At 39.5% G+C, this 16,906-nt stretch overlaps 1 protein-coding gene across 3 annotated transcripts in view; it reads right to left on the bottom strand.

The window, feature by feature from the left end:
* LOC114567969 (cytoplasmic phosphatidylinositol transfer protein 1) overlaps positions 1 to 16,906 on the bottom strand; it is an 88,355-nt gene that overhangs the window by 17,726 nt on the left and 53,723 nt on the right. The window contains exons 1-2 of one of the 3 annotated variants that reach the window (XM_028597281.1): positions 6,631 to 6,781; positions 197 to 345 (exon numbers count right to left, since the gene is read on the bottom strand). In XM_028597281.1, the coding sequence (XP_028453082.1) occupies positions 197 to 345; positions 6,631 to 6,717 (236 nt within the window). In that variant the 5' untranslated portion in view covers positions 6,718 to 6,781. Of the gene's footprint in view, positions 1 to 196; positions 346 to 6,630; positions 6,782 to 16,906 lie in introns of those variants that run through there. The other 2 variants (XM_028597295.1, XM_028597290.1) reach the window with 2 other exon arrangements.

Genomic DNA, 16,906 nt, shown 5'->3' on the forward strand with positions numbered 1-16,906 from the left:
TGCAGGTTATGCTCTTTTCTTTAACTGTTCAGCCATGGTGGCTTTTGTTTTTCTGTCCACCTCCTTTTATTTTATTTTGTGGACCAAGAAAGACATCATATTTCATGAACTGGCTACAGACTTAACCAAACGTGTTAAACGAGTACTTCACACACATAAATGAATTACATGTTCCACAATAAACCATTCCACTGACCTGTTGAGGTAGACTCGTTTCTCTGTGAATTGTCCTTGGCCATGTGCCGGGTCTTCATACGGTTCGTTCTGGACGACCTCCACTCCTTCCCCTCGATCACTCTGCTCGTGGCTGTGTTTACTGATCATGTACAGCTGCCCAACCCGGTACTGGAAGATAAAGCAGACAGACAGGATAAGTTTACATACTATTGTCTGACAGCAACCACTTTAAGAAACTTACAGCGTACCCTTGAAACATTAATACATAGTGTAACAGGTATTAAGTTTCCACAGCCTGCAACAAATCTCAAGAGGTATCATGAAACTATGGGAAGTCATCTAAATAGAAGTGGCATTGGAACACACATTTGCACCATAGCAAACCAATATTATATTTGAACTAAACTGTGCACTTGTGGCATTCAGATACATACAAATCACGTGAAATTTGGAGGAAATGAAACAACTAAAATACAAGAATCACACGTGGTTTATGGAGCGCAACAAGCCATTCGTTTACAGAAGATATGTTTTTACGTTCCGAATAGGGCCTGAAGTAATTCTGTACGCAGTTTCAACTGAAACAAAAAATAGCACCCTGTCTAATTATCATCAAACACATCCCAGCTGGGTCTTCTCATTGTTAATCAGACCAATACTCGCTAATTTGTCATTAAGCAAAATGATGACAGTAACAGGAGGCCGGTAGAGGAATAACAATACTATAACACTGCTAATGATAAAGGACTCATAATCAGAAAATATTAAAGTGCCACTGCTGTATGTGTATGTATGTGTGTGAACTCAGTGTGGAATAAGATTTAAAAGCTAATGCGATGCACTGACACAAATTGTTACATGTTTTTGTTTCCCACTGTAAAAGCAAAAGTGTATTTCTAACAAATAATGATAAATACTAAATGATCTGAAGCAATGCATCAGGATCAATACAAATCATTGAGATACCTTCACTATTTAAGAACATAAAGGGTGCCGTTTTTAATCACAAATATAAGATAAAGGGTTCAATATTAGCTTGAAATTTTAAACAACTAACTTTAAATGGGGTTATTGCTTTATTTCTTCCCATAAGGCTGACGGAAAAGTGGTAATCTGTACTCCTTAACAAGGTAAAGCGCAGATGTTTGGATGAGTATGACCATGGATTTCCCGTCTGCTTGGGCCTAAGTTAACACACATTCTTTATTCATTGCCTGATTTTATGCAGACTTAGCTGAAATAAAGTCAGAAAACAAAGTAAACTCATGTCAGCTTCTGCAGCAATAATGCTTCTTCCATGAAAGGCCAGACTTTCAAAGAGAGAGAATAGGAGCTGACTGAGCTTGAGACACTGAGGAGCATCAAAGGAGGGTAACCTGAGGAATTATAATGAGGAGGAGGGGCTAACATTAAATCAAAGACATAGAAAAGACACACATGACATTTTTTACTGTAAGAAGATGAGAAAAATGAGGGGTAAACGGCAAAAAAAGATGGTTTGATGATGGCTGGTGATGCTTATAATCCTTTTATCTGTTACAGTCTGTGAACAAGTGTAGCTGCACTGGGTTTCCTGCTCAGTCACCATATGTGTTCTCTTCCCTCTGTGCTCCTCTCCACCACATGTTTCAATTTAAAAAGAAATCTCAGAAGTGAGTATAGGGCACTGGTAATGAAGGAGAGCTAAATCACGCCTATTCCCCTGGATTCCACATTTCCTTTTCCTCTAACCTTTACCTGTCACGGCTGTTGGCTGAGCGGTGAAATGCTGTCAGGGGAAAATGTAAGGTGTTCATCCAAGATAGCTCTCAACATTGTGTCAGCACCTAGCTGCTGGTGCAAATCTTTGATGGATGCACATATTTTACGGATACTTTCTAAAAATAAATGAAACTATTTGTGTAATGTTATGTAAAGTCCTGCAAGTCATTAGACCAGTCCTAGTGGAGGCATGTAAAACCAAGCAGCTATATAACATATGCTATTATGGGAGAGTTGCATAATTAGGGCATCTGTGGCTAACACTTGCATGCCAACATTTGATGCTTCATGAAATTCAATAGAATCAACAAATAAAAACAAGTACTAAAAAAAATGCTTATTTACAGTTGAATTTAGCTGAATAAAAAACTAAAAAAACAATGTCCAAGTGCATTAACAAAGCAATGGGGCAAAATCTATCTAATACAGTATATGACTACTACTATGCCATAATTATCTCAGAGTGGATGCACACACTAACACTACTAGACATACATTCCTCAGCAATACACCACCAAACTTGAGACATTATGCACACAATCTAGTCATCAAGGGTCACAAACCCAGCTGTAGCACCTTGGCTCTGTGTCCTCTGTGGTACTGTAGACGAGTTTCACTGTGAAACTTTGAAAGGGCAGCAATACAATGAATGACACACTTCCTCTGTGTCCTCTGTGCCAAGGCCAACACTTTCTAAACAACTGCATTACGTGTAGGATTGAGGTTTCAAAAAAAGGACACACACACACACACACACACACACACACACACACACACACACACACACACACACACACACACACACACACACACACACACACACACACACACACACACACACACACACACACACACACACACACACACACACACACACACACACACACACACACACACAAAACCAGGCCTAAAGAAGGTTGCTTGAGCACAAAAGTCCGCAAATAGAAAGCCTTAACATACCTCCTAGATTTGACTGACCTCAATTGAATCCAAATAAACTACCCCTCTGAGTTGGGACCTCTGAAATACCCAAATGTGTATCATCATTCACTAAAGCCATAATCCATTATTTTGGGAAATATGCTTTCTGTTAGAAAGTTAGATGAGGACTAGGGTTGGGTATCATTTGGTTTTTTTTCGATTCCGGTGCTAAATCGATACTTTTAAAATGGTGCCGGTGCCTAAACGGTGCCTGAACCGGTACTTTTCAATAAAGTTAAAAAAAAAAAAAGAAGAAAAAAAATAAGTGTAGTAAACAACAGTCAGTGACTTGTTTATTGCTAAGGCCATGGTCAAAATTAAAGATTTAATAATAATGTAATAACTATAACAATAACAATAACTTATTTCACCAGTAAATTGCTGTTGAACCCCAGATGGGAAAAGGGTATTTTACAATTACTCTGAATGCACCACAAGGCTACCTGTTTTAAGTGAATCTGTGTTGTTTAATTCCGACCATATAAACATACTGTATATCTATGAATTGCGACAACGGCAGCTGCTGCGCTGCAGTGCAGACTGTTACATCCCGCTGTAGAAGTCCTCCACAGTGTAATACAGTCACACTTTACACTGTTTAACGTTAGCTGTCAGCATTTTAACCGTGATTAATCCACTTGCTAGCTAAAGGTAGGCTAACGTTACATGCTGTCAGGTGTAGTGTAAAGTCGAGCACCGAAATGAGGCACCGAAACTTTCGTTCTTATTCGGTCTCGTTACTACCGTTTACGTCGGCACCGGTTCCCTATTGGCACCGAGTTTCGGTACCCAACCCTAATGAGGACATTAATACCACTTTCATGTTTCCACTGCGAAGTGGGGAACTTAAAGGCGATTAGCATAAAAACTGAAAGCGGGGGGAAACAGCTAGCCCGGCTCTTGCCGAGTTCAAAGATACACCTACCAGCACTTAAAAACCTCAGCCATTAGGATAACATGTTATATCTTGTTTACAGTAATGCAAAAATAACATGGTGTAACTATTTGTTGGTGAACAACAGTTAACCACAGTAACCGCAGGATGAATAAACTGTTGTTCCTCAAGAAATAGTTACAGCATGTACAGTATCCCTCCCCCTAAAATCACAAATTGTCATGTTACATTTTGTACATTCACATCACATTTTAATTAGTGAGTGTGCTATAATTTTTTTTTTTTTTACTTTGTACAGAACCAGGCTAGCGTAGGGTGACCAGATGTCCCAGTTTGACCGGGACAGTCACGATTTTGAAATTAATGTCCCGAGTCCCAACAAAAACGGGACGCTAAAATGTCCCGGTTTACACCAGGAGCGGCGTGAGACGATTTTGACGGGGCTTTAGCCCCGAATGTTTTGAGTGTAGCCCCGAATGTAACTTTGTCCAGTTTATTCTTCCGAGGCGAATACAATGGGCAGCTACGTGCAGGGGCCGACCATGCTGTATTTGTTGCTATCACCTAGGAACCGTCTCTATGTGACGAAAGCTGTGAAAGGTGAAGTTTTCGGAGGAATCATAGCCAAATCTGTGTAATACATTGATGCCATCAACACAAAGTTTAGGAGTGCAATACTAATGATTTAGTTTGAAGTTCCCGTGACGTGACGTTTCCAGTCTACGGTTCAGACTCAAACACACGACGGAGCTCTGAAGCAGACCTGTGGGTCTCACTGTGTCCACTCTCTCTGTAAAATGCAGGGCAGCTTCAGGTTATAATGGATGCGCTCAGCTGTGGACATGCTGCGGCAGATGTGTTGCATTTGAGCTCCGTGTATTTCTGCAGTAGTTTCGGGTTTCCACCTCCGATGTAGAGCAGCGTATTGCCACTTCCCTAGCTAAACTCTTTGTCTCATTCAGAGACGCAAACGGGGCTCTGTGTCTGTCAGAAGGTCTGAGATCTACCTTATCAGCAGAGCTATCACGTAATGCACAGCAGAGTATGGTGCATGTAGCCTATAGATTATTTTCTGAAATATAGTGACTTTATTCTTGTAATAGCCCATTATAATGTTATTTTTCTCAAAATATCATGACTCCTTCAAATCACAGAGAACACATATATACTGTATTTTGAATGTGCACAACGTTTTGGACATTGCTCAAACACATCTGAAATATTAAAGTCCAGGGGTTTATTAATACATTAACAACAAAAGACGCCAAACAGGAGGGAAGAGTAAATGATGCCTAGGCTACATGAGCGCTGACTCAGATATAATTAGAAAAGTCGATCCAAAGGAGAATAAATAGTTGAAAGCAATACATAATGCCTGAGAGCCTTACTTCTATGTTTTCCATTATGTTTGGATTGTAATCTATGTTTCTCTTCACATAAAGATATTTCCAGCATACATTGATTCAGAAAAAGGTAGAAATAGGTGCATACAAATTCACCAGAATACAGGAAATTAAGTGTTTAATGCTCAAAATTTTCAATAAATCATTTTAGTTTTTTTGGAATAAATAACACTTCAAAAAATCTTTTTTAGAAAAAATCTCAACATAAATCTCAAAATGAACTGAAAAAGGCTGTTGCTGCAATGTTGTTAATTTAAAAAAAAAAATCCAGTTATTAGATGAGGAGCCTAAGATCAAAATAATGAAGTTACTGTCTGTGTATATGTCTGACCTGGGCTGGCACAATGTTCATGTTAAAAAGTGTGTGCGTGCACAAGCACTACGATCACGCGCAAAGTGTCCCGGTTTTAGCTCCGGGAAATCTGGTCACCCTAGGCTAGCGGTTTCCTCTTTTTGCTAAGCTAGGCTAATTGCCCATCAGCTTTAGTTCTAACCTAACCTCACTTAACACATAGACATGAGCAGGGCTGGACTGGGACAAAAAATTGGCCCTGGCATTTTTGGCCCAGGCGGCCCACACTAACTCCATTCCCTGCAGACAGTTCTCTTAAAATATGCGTGCATTCTATGATATGAGTTGCCTAGTGTTCAGCGTTCATGTGATAGTTTTGGATCCTTCAAGAGCGGTGTCAAGATTTATCTGTTGATTTTACACTTAAATAATTAATTAATTCTTAGAGTTATGATTTGTATATTTATGGTATTTTTATATATATATTTATTATTGATATTTGATATTGTATTGTCATTATTGTTATTGCTATTTTGCTTAATATTGGCTTAGCAACTTTAAATTTAATTTTAACTATTGTAAGATTCATATTTTGTTGCTTTGGACAAAAGTGTCTGCTAAATACAATAACCATAACCCTTCTCAAAAGCTATCCAGGTGTATGACGGCGCCTCCTGAAGCTAAATTCTCAAAAGTAGTAAATGCTGAGAAAATTACCATAATAATGCCCTGGAAAAGAGCACCAATACAAGAGAAGCTAATTAAGCCATTCAAAGAACACTGATGCTTGTATCAACACTGATTTTATAGATCACAGACTTTTTAGCTACCCAACAGGCTAACCGCTAGCATTTTCAATGTAAGCTTAAACAGTTAGGTGGCAGCCACTAACTTTAATGTTACAGAAAAACTGCTTGTTGTTGTTGATCATGTGGACACACACACACACACACACACACACACACACACACACACACACACACACACACACACACACACACACACACACACACACACACACACACACACACACACACACACACACACACACACACACACACACACACACACACAGCCTCCCTCCCTTCCTGAGAGTCCCTGTTAATTTGCCTACTCCTTACCACATCGTCATCTACTCTCTCTTCCATCTTTTCCTCACTCGCTACCATGGCCCTGTCGCCTCCTCCTCGCGGCTTCTTCCCTCTCATGATGCGGTTTCTGCTTCTGTTTAGCTAGCCACCTCTCCTCCTCCTCGGCTTCAGGTAATGCTAATGTTGAAGCAGCTACTACAGCCCCAAACATGTCCGAAATTTTTGAGGAATCCGCCTGTATAGATTCTTAATCTTTTTCTCCTGTAATTTCTCTGCACCTCCCTTGCACTTTAGTGGTCGTTTGTCCATTTTAACGGTGGATGCTAAACTTCCAGCATAACAATTACAACTTGTGTGTCAGGGCCGGGAGGCGTGGCCATGGTGGGATTCAGAATTTGCCATGTTGTCCGGAGGCGGAAGGGGGGGTCCCTGGATTTGATTGGTTCAGGCCAGTGTCAATAAAGAAAAGTAACCAGTGGGCCGCTGTGAATTCTTTATGGGCCGGCCCGCCAAAAATTAAAAAATGCCATTAAAAAAAGGCCTATTTATATCGGGCGATTCGCCCAAAGGGGCAAGGCCGCCCACCGGAAAATGCCCGGTATGCCAGATGGCCAGTCCAGCCCTGGACATGAGACTGTTATCAATCCTCTAATCTAACTCTTTGGAAAGAAAGTGAATAAGTGTCATATTATTTAGAACTCCATAAAGCTGATATTTCCAACTTGTTAGCAAACGGTTGCCTATTTACACTTTCAGCAGATACGTATCAATATTAGCATTCATTCGGAGCCGTGTTTCTTCTCACCTGATAAATGTCCTGAAAAAATGTCCAATATTCACTCTTCTTTCAGCTCTGATTTTGGTCTCCACCAACTCCTGAGGGAAATATCTGGCTCTTTAGCTGCTAAATGTTCCACTATGTTCATGCAGTCAATTGCTATCTTTGTCTGTTAGTCGTTAGGTGCCCGGCAAAAAGCGCACAGAAGGTTTTTGGCACTTTTCCACTGAAAACAGTATGGAAAAACCAAAACAATGAGCTGAAATATATATAAAGCTCCAAAAGGGAACTGAATGATAATTCCCTGTGGGTTCATTCATCACTACAAGTATACAAGTAGTCATGTCATTCATTGTTAATACAAAACTATTAATTAGTAATATATATTATATAACTTGCACTTAAAATGTCCTAAAACAACTTTAGCAGCAGTAGAGCAAAACCAAGCAACCACTAAAAAGTTCAGTCGTAGTTCAGTAAGTGCACTGTAGTGGAGGGCTGTCATGTTGCAAGATTATCAAATGCATTAATCAAAAAGGACATTTTCAGCACTCACGCCACACCTAAGGACATTTTGAATGTTGGCAAGATCAGCCCTAAGATGACCTGTACACAGTGTAAGGCTCTGTGCAGCACAGCCAGTACCACAGTTCTGAGATTAGTGAACAATCTCCATGTTTTATCTAATACTGATACAGGGGTAGCTAGTCTGGTTGTGTGTTAGTGATTCAACTTGGGCGACTTAGTACTTTAATACAGTGTGAACTGTCTCAAGAGTGAACACATTACTGGCAGTCAGTCACAATAAATAAATTATAGTGAATGTTGAGAAGATCAGCACACATAATGTATAACAGTATACACTTTCAAATATGTACAGTCCAAACATGGTAGAGCTGTATTAGAAAAGCTTATGTAATTCATTGTTTTAAATAGAAAAAGGCCTCTGCCCATTTGTGTGTTCATTTATTAATGCAGCATATAATGCAGCATATATGAGTTGAAGTTATTACATTACCACCCGTATCCCTTACAACGTGTGCTTTAACAGCCAGAAGCAATTGCATAACATGTTCTTTCAGCATCACCTTCCATCCATTCAGCCTCAGCTCCATTAATAAAAGTTCACCATTTTATTGAAGTTTTGAAAGCAAAGGCAGCATTTCTAAAAACAGCTCTGGGCTGTAATGAGCACGAGCCTGTCAGGTTAAGAGCTACTGTAAATAATGCAGATGCTCTCCACTCCTCTTCTTCATGCCACATACAAAATGAGGGATGTGAGTGGGGTGGATCTGCAGAAGTTGCAAATGAGAGAGAGATACAGACGGACAGACATAAAAGCTTGACATGCAGGGTTACACAGGCAGTAAAGTATGACATCAGTCTGATTTAATGTCCGTTTAGACAAGAGATGTCCTTTTAAATTCCCTTCGTCATCGATGAGCTGTAGTGGTCATCAACTTTTAAAGATATCAAGGACGTGCATACATTATCTCGGCCTCTTAGGAGCGATTCATTGAAATGTTTGAGGACACCATGATGAACGTGCTCGATTGTAAACAGGCCAAAACAGGCCGGGGCACATTAGAGAAGGTTTTTACAACAAGAAATAAAAGCTTGTACTGAGTTTGAATAGCCCTGTTATTTCCCCCCTGTTGAAGTAAAACAGGCAATCACTTCAGAGAAAGCTGCAGCGCTAAAGTACTACTCACTCGGTCTCTTGTCTGGAATGTTCACAGCGTGATCGATCATTTAGCTACATGACTCAGCCGGCACAGAGAGGCCAGTATACTTGCCTTGTCTTTATTCGGTTTGTCTGATGACGAGGTACTCTGTTTTGTTGTTGCTCATTAATCAATGCCAATAAAGTAGAGTGCGTTGTCATCATCACCACCTATTATAGGGTTCTGTGTGGTCTAGGTAGTTGAAACCCAAAACCCGCTAACACACTTTCATTTAAGAAAATTATATACAATAGTGTGTAAGCGATTAATCTCAGTGTGTAATCACAAACACTTTATTTTCTTCACCGCTGTGTAAAAGATTGGTTTGCTACATCTTTGCTCTTGGTTTGTTCCCATAGCAAAAATACAACTGAGGACTTATAAACTAAGGGCTCACTAGTTGCTGTTTTACAGCCTGTTATCCTGCCAGGTTAGAAATTTACAGCCGCAGGTAGAGTCAAAACAAACTGGGCTCTTTGTGAAGTTGAAATATAAATTCAGTACACAAGAAAAAAAAATTTGACAGTGGTCCATTCTGTACACCACAGGGTTTACAAGTTCAACATTCTGCTGTTTATCAGATGTTAACATTTGTCTTCTTTTAAAAGCTTTTTGCAAAAAGTAGTTTTTCTCTTTTCACACAAACTTAAACCTTTTTTGCATGCCATAGCCCCCTTTCTCCCTTGCTCCCTGTGTATCTCTTCAACGTCAAATATGAAATGTCCAATAAAGAATCATAAAATATATTTCAGTTTACAACCAAGATGTTCCCATATAGAGACTTATACAACAGGTCTGGACCATGAATTTGGTTCGTATTGCAGAGAAAATGCTAAGAACTCGAAAATTGGTGCATGTGACAAATTCTCCTAAATCACTAGTATGTGCCACTTAAGAACAAATCTCTTTGTACAAGTGGTTCTTGCACGAGGCTTGTTGCTTAAGCTGCCCAGATCACTGAATAAAGAAATGCTCCAGATTTCAAATACAACACCCACAGTAAAACATGATAGCAAAATTGCCTGGATTGGAAAAACCATAGTGTACTGTTTGACCCCTTAAATTCAATATATTGGAAATAGTTTTCAAAAAAAATAAATGCATTCAACATGCCTGGGACTCATCCCTAGAAAAACACAATGATACTCTCAATCAGTTGCGTCTGACATAATTTAAATTATTCATGCATGAATTTTTTTCAATCCAGTTAATTTTCATCGAATTTATTTTTGCCCACCTGAAGTGTTTCTTTGAAATAGAATAGGCCTTGGACATCCAGGAGAAAGTGATTTATTCACTGCAATCTCAACATGCCCTCAATCACCAATAAGTTATATTCATTAACAAAAAAAAGAGAAAAGAACAGTTTAGTACTTCTCACATTTCCAAGGGCTTAAAAAGGTCTAGACTAGTTGTCAGACGGCCAGACGTACCACTGGACTAGAGAAACACAATATGAATGATAAAAACTGCAGGGTTAAGCTGTATCAATCAATATGTGATCTATCTGCACTCCCTCAGCATTTCTGTGCAGACGATAATGCTACAGCACCATCATCAAGAACATGGAGTAGGGGGTGAAGAACGGGAAGATTTGGCATCATTTTAGGGTCAGTAAAGCTACAGTACTGTTGCTGAGGGGGAAGAGAAGGAGAGAAAAAAAATGAGGAAAAGTGAGCAAAAAGTAATAAGTGGATAAAACAGTGGAAGACATAAATGGTGAATCAGCAGATAGAGATGAGAGGATAGGGGGAAGACACGAGGAGGGAAAGAAACAGTGGAGGAGGAGTTATGATAAGCAGGCTGCACATCGCTGTATATCACTACATTTCCAGGCATCAGTGCACAAAGGATGGGGAGACGGAACTCAAATGAATGAGAGCAATAAACCAAGACAGGCACGGATGGATAGAGTAAAGCGTAGAATCATTTTCCGTAAACTGAGAGATGATCGCTCTCGTTATTCTGTGCCACGACATCACTTGTCAAAGATATGGATGCCTCAAGTACTCTGGCTTCACTGGTAGACTAAGGCAAACACAGTGATGAAAGCATTTCAATCTGGCTTTTGATTGTACTGTATGTGAAAGTGAGACCTTGGATGGGAGTTGATCACTTTACCACTTCACCAACCATTTAAACAGTTCAGCAAAAATAAGTCTGAGTTCAGTCTATTGTTGTTGAGGATGAGTTCCAATAAGGTAAACTAGAAACAGGTCTAGGCTACGTATCATCTTCTATACAACATAAATGAATGTGTCTACTGTTACAAAGCTGTATCCTGTTCTTATTACAGTATACATCTATATTGTACACATAGTATTTTGTTAGCGTCCATTTAATTTGACATAAGTGGCATGTGATATTTTGTGTGCTCAGTTAAAATGAAGTGGAAACCAAACCCATCTAGGTCAGCAAACCTCACTATTTGAATGTCACTGTGAAGTAATAGCTACACTACTAGCTCTTCTAATCACTGTGTTCCACTTGTAGAAGGGCCACACTAATGCCCTGCGGGAACACCATGGCAGCCCAACAGAGAGACCATTTTGTGCTTGGCAGGTACTGAAACACTGACCACTTATAAGAGCAACTGTGGAGGAAAAAAAGAAACCTCAGAACTCATGTAATTTCATTTGCTCATTTCTGCCTCAAAGAGTAAAATAGCTATGGAGAGGACTGCGAAAGCATACATTAATCCTCGGCTCACAGCTTGTGTAAAATAAATGAGCTCAGTGGGCTTTCCTTGGTTACCGAGGGAATGAGTCTGTGTGGGAAGCACGTATGCACACAGTGCTATAACGATCACATGCTGAGGACCTGTGGTAATGCAAGCAGAAAGGTGCCTGATTCATTTATTAAAAGCAATTTAAAAAACATAATCCGAGGATAATTTTTTCTAGAAGACAGCCCAAACTGGATGAGTGTCAACCCTTAATAAAAACTAGGGCTGTCACATTTAACGCATTAAGGCATGCAATTAATCTAAAAAAAAGTAATGCGTTATTATTTTTTTTTAAATGCAAAGTAATAATTTTATCAAGTCTGACGCCAACCTCTATCACAGCGCGGATGGTGCTTCGTGTGATACGTGTGGCACGGCAAACAATCACATATGAGACGGTGCCCGCTCTAACCCTAACTTGCTCTGCAAGTTTTGTTATAAAAAGCTTCCAGATGAAAGTTTTAATAAAACCAAAGTTGTGTGCACTTATTGCAGTGATGAACTGTGCTTCCACCAAAGCACGACAAATTTTAAGTACCATCTTCGGGCGAAACATATTTTTGCTGAGGTTAGCAAGGATACAAGTGCTGACACAGGGTCAACAAGCCGTGCTTGTCAAACAACCCTGGCGGAGTGCAGTCGGAGCGAGTTTGTCAACAAAACGACAACAGCAAAGCTAACTAGTGGGTCGCTACAGACTGCAGGCCCATCAATAGGACCGGGGGCTTCAAGACATCATTCAGATCGCCACAGGCAACCCATCATACAAGCTTCCTTCGAGGGGAACTATTGTTACGGGAATACATAAACTGTACGACGCTGAAAAAGCTACAAAAGTAAGGCAGTTGGCCAAAGGTACTTTTATTGCACTTACTGGAGACCATCAGTAAGTAACCATAACTACCTCGGTGTAACAGCACACCTAAACGATGGCAACTGGCAGCTGCACTCATTCATGTTGGGCGTTTTAAAAAAACAGGAGAAAGGCATTTTGCTGAAGGATTTTTTTTTTTTTTTTTTTTTTTTTTTTTTTTTTTTAAATTGCAAATGAGTGGGACATAACGGGCAAGGTCACAACTATAGGAACAGACAGCGCTCGCAATGTGATTGCCGCAGCAAGGAGTCTACCATTCGAACATTTGCCATGTGTGGCACACGTGATACGAAGGGTGAAGCCAACCCAAGCAGACCCTGGCTCACTCGCAGATGCAGAAAGTATAATCCAGGCTTTAATCCTACAGTATATCTGAAAAGTTTTAAATCACAAAATTTCAAGATTTACATGGTTTCCAATGGACAGGGCTGATATACATCTTTAAAATACATATTTAAAAAAAAAAAAAAAAAAAAACGTCTTCCTCTGCTCTATAAGATGTGTAGCTAGGATTGCACTGGTTTACAGCCTTTCCTTCATCCATCTATTAAATTCTGCGCGCACGCACAAACACACACTCACAGCACAGCTATGGGCCCATCACTTTGCGCGCACACACACACACACACACACACACACACTTCTTGACCTGTTCTTTTAATCAACTGGGCAGCAGTGTGCTGGGCTGTTCTCTTCAGATAAGATTATCCCACAACATATATACTGTAGGTGGACCAGGAGGGTAATTAGTGCATGTGTGTATGAAGGCAAGAGAGTAGACAGAAAGGGCAACTGAACACAACAAAAAGAGGGTTAAGATAGTGATTAAGTGAGTGAGAGAGAAAAAGACAGAGACAAGTTATCAGTGTTGCCCAGCCTGTACAATTCGAGCACCATGAAAACAAGAAAGCAATGTGCAGGACACACAACTGTTTTTGAATTGTAAATTAATGTGCTCTGTATAGGCAGAAGTCAAAACCTTGGTGCATGTTTTGTGGTGACTAATTTAATACATAGGAAGCAAACTGTGCATTTTCAAACTAGAGTACTTTGTATCACACCCATTTGTTTTGTACTGTTGCACAGCTAAGAACTCGTGACTAAATGTTCAGTGCAGGCCGATAACAAATGAAGTAATCCATTAGTTTATATACAACAATATGGATTCTTACAATTAATGTGGGGTCCCCAGGCAAACACGTGAAAGTTGTATTCCATAAGTGAGAAATAGCATTTATCTGTGTGTGGAAACTAAGAGTCTACAGCCATGGTAGCAGCGAGCCTGAACTTAGGCAGGCAGGTGCTTTGAGAAAGCTGACATCAGCCTGCTCCACATAATCAAAATAACAATAACATGCTGATGATGTAGTGAAAACCTTAACCATATTGACTGCCTTAGTTTGGCGTGTTAGCATGCCAACATTTGCTAATTGGCAGTGAAAAAAAGTACAGCTGAGGCTGATGGGAAGGTCATTAGTTTTGCAGGACTTTAGTCATAAACAAAAGTATTAGACAAACAAAATGATTTGACCTGATGATGGTGCTAAATTATTATAATTTATTCTGAGGGAGACATGAATTTATCAAATGTAATGGCAATCCATCCAAAAGTTGTTGAATCATTTCACTCAGAACCACAAATGTCAACCTGCTGATGCAGCTAGTTTAAAAGTCAAGAGGAAAAAAATTATTGTGATCTATCCAATAATTAATATTTCACTCTGGACCAAAGCAGTGGACGAATTGCAAAACTGTGGTGTAACTCAAACAAAATCACTGTCCTAAAAACTTTGGCATATTTGTCTTTGTACTGTATTCAGGCTAATATATTGTCCAAGTATCCACAAAATACTGAATCCAGTTTAAGCCTAGATTATTGATTACTTGCCAATGTCAAGATTCAACTAGATTTTAAAGCCAAGTAACCACTGAAATATCACATTTAAATGGGAAATATATTTCTAAAACTAATTTTAATTGTTGTATACTGATTTTGATGGCTGCTCTCTTGCCCTTTAAGTGAAACAAACTGAATTGCCCACCTGTTACTCAAACTGATACCTGTCAGCTTCAAGTTGCTGCCAATGTGGGATACGTGCCAACCAGCTGAGGAATACACCCGGGACACACAACAACTTTTATTATTCATCATATCATCACACATGCAGACAGGCCTGTGCACACAGATCATGCACATAACACATTTATATATACAAATCCAATGCCAGAGAGTTAGATGAATGCTTTCCTGTGACTTAGAGGTTGCTCATGACAACATGAGGAAAAGGAAGCACTGGAAAGAGAAAGGTTTAATCCTCGACTTAGATAAGTGGGTTTTTCATCACAGAATTGACCAGGGAGAAGTCTCAAAAATTGCTAATACTTGAAAATGAAGTGAACAATCTTAACAATCATTGTTAAACCGTCTAAATAAAAAGACTGAAAAGCCTCAGATTATTGAATCATTATTAGGGATGCACTGAATCCAGGATTCGGATTTGGCCGAATATTGGGCTTTTTGATGGGGTTAGTTTTCTAATTGCACCCACCCAGCATGCCTTCTGTAGTGGAATGGTTTCGAATGACAACCAAAAACGCTTGTCTTTTACTGTGAACATTTACTGTTCAATATGTTGCAGTTTTACACACAAGAAAGTGAACAACTTAAGTTTGACGGACATGTTTTGCATCTTGCGTCTCACGTTCATCTCAGTAAGCTAGCAAGAGTACACAAAAGACAACTTCCGTGTAGACTACTTCAAAATAAAAGCACTTCCTGTGACGGTTCACAGTAAAACTAAATTACTGTTAAACAAATAAGGTTGTGTACCTTTTCACATCAGCTGTAAATCAAGTACAGTAAATAATGTAAATAGTGAGTTTTAATCACACTATAATTTACCATTTTCTTTAGACTGTTTTAAACTAAACAACATGTATTTCTTATTTAAGTGCTTTAAACAAACATTTCACAACACCTTCATCATACACTGGTTAGTGAAAATTTGCCAAACAAAATTCAAAAACTCATCTGGCGAGAGTGATGTGCTTTCCTACGATGTGAAAAGAGCATGTGAATTCAACATTAAGTTGTTACATTTAACTATTTTAGAGGCTGTGGAATGTGTTTACTGTGTTAATGGACTGAGGATGGGAGAAGGATTCGGTTTCGGATTCGGCAGAATCATAACCAGTGGATTCAGTATTCAGCTGAACCCCAAAAATCTGGATTCAGTACATCCCTAATCATTATACCTTGGTCAAAGAAAACTTGATTCTGATTGGCCAGGAGTGTGGATTAATTTCAGATAACTGCTCTGACGCAGCATCAAGATCACTACTTTAAATTGATATGCATGGGCATGTAGATGCAGGTTATCGGATCTAAGTCCAAAAGGTAATCTATAATTGGCAACCTGCTGTCACAGGAGCAGAAGATGAAGCATTAAAGATATGCCAGACTATTTGGCTGATATTTCCAAATTAAAATTTCCCTCAACAGCGAATTCAAATGCGGACTTGTCCTGATAATGTTAAACCTGTCTGGACTGAAAAATGCTATTAACAGCAGAGGAAATCAGGTAAAAAAAAAAAAAAAGACAGAAGAAGAAAAGGAGCAGGGCTGGAACCCAGTTAGCTGTTGGCATTGAGGTGAAGGTCATGGTAGTATGCTATGAATTGCAGATCGGCACCCACAGCTGCTGCAGCCTGTGTGTGTCACAAGAGAGTAGTGTGAAAAGCACTGTGTAACATGCCACCGTGTTGTGTGCGCGATTGTGTGTGTGGTGTTTGGAGCAGGGTGGACGAGGGGAGAACACAGTACATATACATTGACTGTGTGGGTGAAAGGGGGTGTAGTTACTTCATGAGTGATATCCTGTATTGCATTGTATGCCCTCACACACATACAAAACACTTTTTACTCACCCACCTCCATACAGCAGCAGCACTAAAATAATCACTTGTCCCTGGCAGCTTCTTCTACACTCTTTTTTTTTTTATCTCCACCAGCCCTTCTGACACAGAATTTGGCATATTTTCTGTCATTTTCACAGTTTGAATGATTATCTAATTGCCTGTATTCATTAACAATTAATTAATGCCAACCCACATTTGCTAAAAAAAAGTAAGTAAAAGAAAGCATTTGGGAGAAACATGAATGGAGGTAAGCGGTAGGTCAAAGCAACCTCATTAATAGCCTGCTG

This window comes from Perca flavescens, chromosome 2 (assembly GCF_004354835.1).
Source record: "Perca flavescens isolate YP-PL-M2 chromosome 2, PFLA_1.0, whole genome shotgun sequence".
NCBI lineage: Eukaryota > Metazoa > Chordata > Actinopteri > Perciformes > Percidae > Perca > Perca flavescens.